Source organism: Vombatus ursinus, unplaced genomic scaffold (assembly GCF_900497805.2).
Source record: "Vombatus ursinus unplaced genomic scaffold, bare-nosed wombat genome assembly UNPS02014167.1, whole genome shotgun sequence".
Taxonomy (NCBI): Eukaryota; Metazoa; Chordata; class Mammalia; order Diprotodontia; family Vombatidae; genus Vombatus; species Vombatus ursinus.
The window spans coordinates 2758178-2761544 of NW_020953945.1; the positions used below are offsets into that span (position 1 = coordinate 2758178).

Below are 3367 nucleotides of genomic sequence, written 5' to 3' on the forward strand. Positions count from 1 at the left end.
TGTCAGATTGACCAACATGACAAAATGAGAAAATGATAAATGTTGGAGAAGATGTGGGGAAATTGGAACACTAATGCATTGTTGGTGGAGTTGTGAAATGATCCAACCATTTTGGAGAGCAATTTGGAACTGTGCCCAAAGGGCTATAAAAATGTGCATACCCTTTGACCCAGCAATAGCACTTCTAGGGCTATATCCCAAAAAGATCACAAAAATGGGAAAAGGACCTACATGTACAAAAATATTCATAGTAGCTCTTTTTGTGGTGGCAAAGAATTGGAAATTGAGAGGATGCCCAACAATTGGGGAATGGCTGAGCAAGTTGTGGTATATGAATGTGATGGAATACTATTGTGCTATAAGAAATGATGAACAGGCTGACTTCAGAAAAACCTGGAAAGACTTGTATGGTCTGATGCTGAGTGAAGTGAGCAGAACCAAGAGAACGTTGTACACAATAACAGCCACGTTGTGTGATGACTAATATTGATAAATTTAACCCTTCCTGGCAATACAAGGATCTAAGACATCTCCAGAGGCCTTGTGATGGAAAATGCTATCCACACCCAAAGAAAGAACTATGGAAGCCAAATCGTTATTTTTTTTTCTCTTCTGTTGAGTTTTGTTTCCTCTTTCTGATGGTTCCTCCTATTGGTTTTAATTTCTACTTACAACATCACTAACGTGAAAATATGTTTAATATGAATGTAAATGTATAGCCTATATCAGACTGTGCACCGTCTTGGGGAGGGTGGTGGGGAGGAAGAGGGAGAAAAATTTTAAACTCAAAAGCATATGAAAGTGATTATTGATAAATCAAAACAAGTTAATAAAAATTTTTAAAAAAGAAAAAGAAAAAAAAGGAAAAAAAATAAATCTATGATCCTAAGCAGTCATTCCACCTTCATTTGAAGACTTCCAGTGAGACAGAACCCACCACTTTCTGGGGCCAGTCCATCTCACTAGGAAGAGCCTGTTTTCTCTTCTTCATTTTACAGAAGAGGAAACTGAGGCCTGAAGGAGAAACTTTGACACGTGCCATTTCTATGAAGCTCAGTGATTTACAGAAGCCCTTGAAGATAGATGGTATAGAAGAGATTATCCTCCATTTTACACATGAGGAAACTGAGGCTCCAAGAGGGGAAGAGACTCGTTAAAGGTCCAACAGAGTTGCAACCAGAAAATCAGACTCTTGATTTTAGGTCCTTTCTACACCCCTACACACATATCTCCCTTCTATCTCCTCCCCCCCCCCCAATTGAATACTTTTCTCTTCATTCCCAGGCATTCTGTTTCTCCTCAGTGGTCTGCTGTATTGAATACCTTGCCCTGTCTCTGGTTGAGGGAGGGAAGAAGGAGACAGCTGGCCAGCTGCCGCTGGAATAAATTGATGACACTGCCTGAGCTTCCCCACCTCCAGGCACACTTCCTAAAACTCCACTGTCAAAGAATAGACTCCATGAATACTAGAGCTGGAAGGAACTTTAGAACAGAGGATGTCCAAGCATGATGACCTTACAACATGGAATGTTACAGATAGGAGGGGTATTAGGACATGAGATGTCAGAGGCGGAAGTCTATCCCTTTCATTTTACCGTTGGAGAAACCTAGGCCCAGAGGGAGGGACTTGTCCCCCAGGTAATAAGCTTTGTAGTGAGAGAGCTCCAAATTCAGTCTCCTTGCCTCCTCCCTACTATCCCCCTTTCTCCCCACCAATCCCCTGCCTTGCCCTCTGCCTGGGAACCCCACGTACCCACAGTCCCACAGCCAGAACCACCACGAAGTAGATGACAATAACTGAGATGTCCGCGGCATTCTTGATGCGGTCCGACGAGAGGGGAGGCGCGGGGGTCCCGGCAGAGATGCTGGGTCTCACAGTTGTGTCCATGGTGGCAGCAGTGGCTTCTGTCCTGTCCTCACTGTGGCAGGTCTGTATTCACCATCAGACAGACCGTCCGGTGCCGTCCTGGGGCTCGCTGCTTGCCTCTTTATGGCTTCTGTGCCAGAGCTCTGTCTGCCATCTGTGTTAATGATCAGCCCCAGTCCGCCAAGGGGAGGGCACAGAAGGAGGGCAGGGCAAAGGAGGGAAGAACCAGAAGGGGAATGAAAGAAGGGCAGAGTAGGGGAGGGGAGTACCCAGGTGGTGCGCAGCGGATCTTTCCATACTCTGGGAGAGGACAGGGGATGAAGGAAAGGGGAAGTTTGCCCAGCTGTTAAAGGAAAGAGGTTTGTCTGGAGGGTTTAAGGAAGGGGAAGGGGGAGTGCTTCCCAGGAAAGGGGTGGGGGTGGTGAGGTTTAGAGTAACATAAATTAGGGAGCAAGCGTGTAGACCAAAGATTGGTCCCTCCAGGCTCCTTCAGTCTCACTACCAGCGGAATTAAGTGGGAGGGGAGCAGTGCCCCCAGAATTAAACTCTAACTTGAGCCCCCAGTGCTGACCAGCCAGAACTCTCCTGACCCTACAGCAGCTTGTACCTCCTTGGACAAGAGGATGCCAAATGGAGCTTCATGGGAAGGGGTCCTCAGAATACAGCCTGGACACTCTCCCCACTCTGTGGGGTAGACCAAGGATCACCTCTAAAACCTCCAGCCTCTGCTTAAAGGTTCTTAAAGGCAGAGCCTGCCATCCCACCTCCCTTGGGGGCAGCCTTTTCCTCTTTGGGACAGTGCTCACTGATGTCAGGAAGTTCTTCAAACCAAAATTGACCTCTTTGCAACTTTACCCCATGGCTCCCTGTGGGGCCCCTCCCTCCTTCAAGGCCTGGCAGAGCAAAGCTCATCCCTCCTCCCCATGGCAGCCTTTCAGATACTTGTACACAGTTCTCCTGAGCTTTCTCTTCCCCAGGCTAAGCACTGCCATTTCCTTCAAAGGCTCTTCCAAAGGTCTGGTCTCAAGGCCCTTCCCCATCCTTGCTGCCTCCTCTGGCCATTCTCCAGTTTATCAGTGCACTTCTGGCAGGTCATTCTTCCTGTGGCCCTTCGTCCTCCCTTGCCAATGCACCTACAAAGTATATTGGGTATTATCTTTATCTTTGGGTGTGTATATTTTCCCCCAATTAAATGACATCATATAAAGGAAGATTGGTCACATCCCAAGGTTCCTATGATAATCAATAGTGGGCTTATCGCCAACCAACTCCAGCACCCCTCTGCCTTTGCCCCCTCTCACTCCTGGCATCTCCTTCCTGGACCGGATTCATTCTCTAAAGGATTAAAACAAAGGGAACCCAGGCACCTAAAAGTAAAATTCCCTGATCCCTCTTCCTGAGTACACCCACACCTCCTCCCGCAGATCACTTTGCTATAGGTGCCCTGAGCTGACAGAATCTGCTCTTTGGGGTAGTAGCTAAGGAAGTCAGATGTCCCTC

At 47.4% G+C, this 3367-nt stretch overlaps 1 protein-coding gene across 1 annotated transcript in view; it reads right to left on the minus strand.

Annotated features, from left to right (window-relative positions):
• Positions 1-2467, minus strand: part of LOC114041146 (sodium/glucose cotransporter 1-like) — a 37704-nt gene extending 35237 nt beyond the window's left edge. The window contains exons 1-2 of the mRNA XM_027859423.1: positions 2420-2467; positions 1754-1915 (exon numbers count right to left, since the gene is read on the minus strand). Coding sequence (XP_027715224.1) covers positions 1754-1888 — 135 coding nt within the window. The 5' untranslated portion in view covers positions 1889-1915; positions 2420-2467. The remainder of the gene's footprint in view (positions 1-1753; positions 1916-2419) is intronic.
• Between the last annotated feature and the right edge of the window lie 900 nt (positions 2468-3367).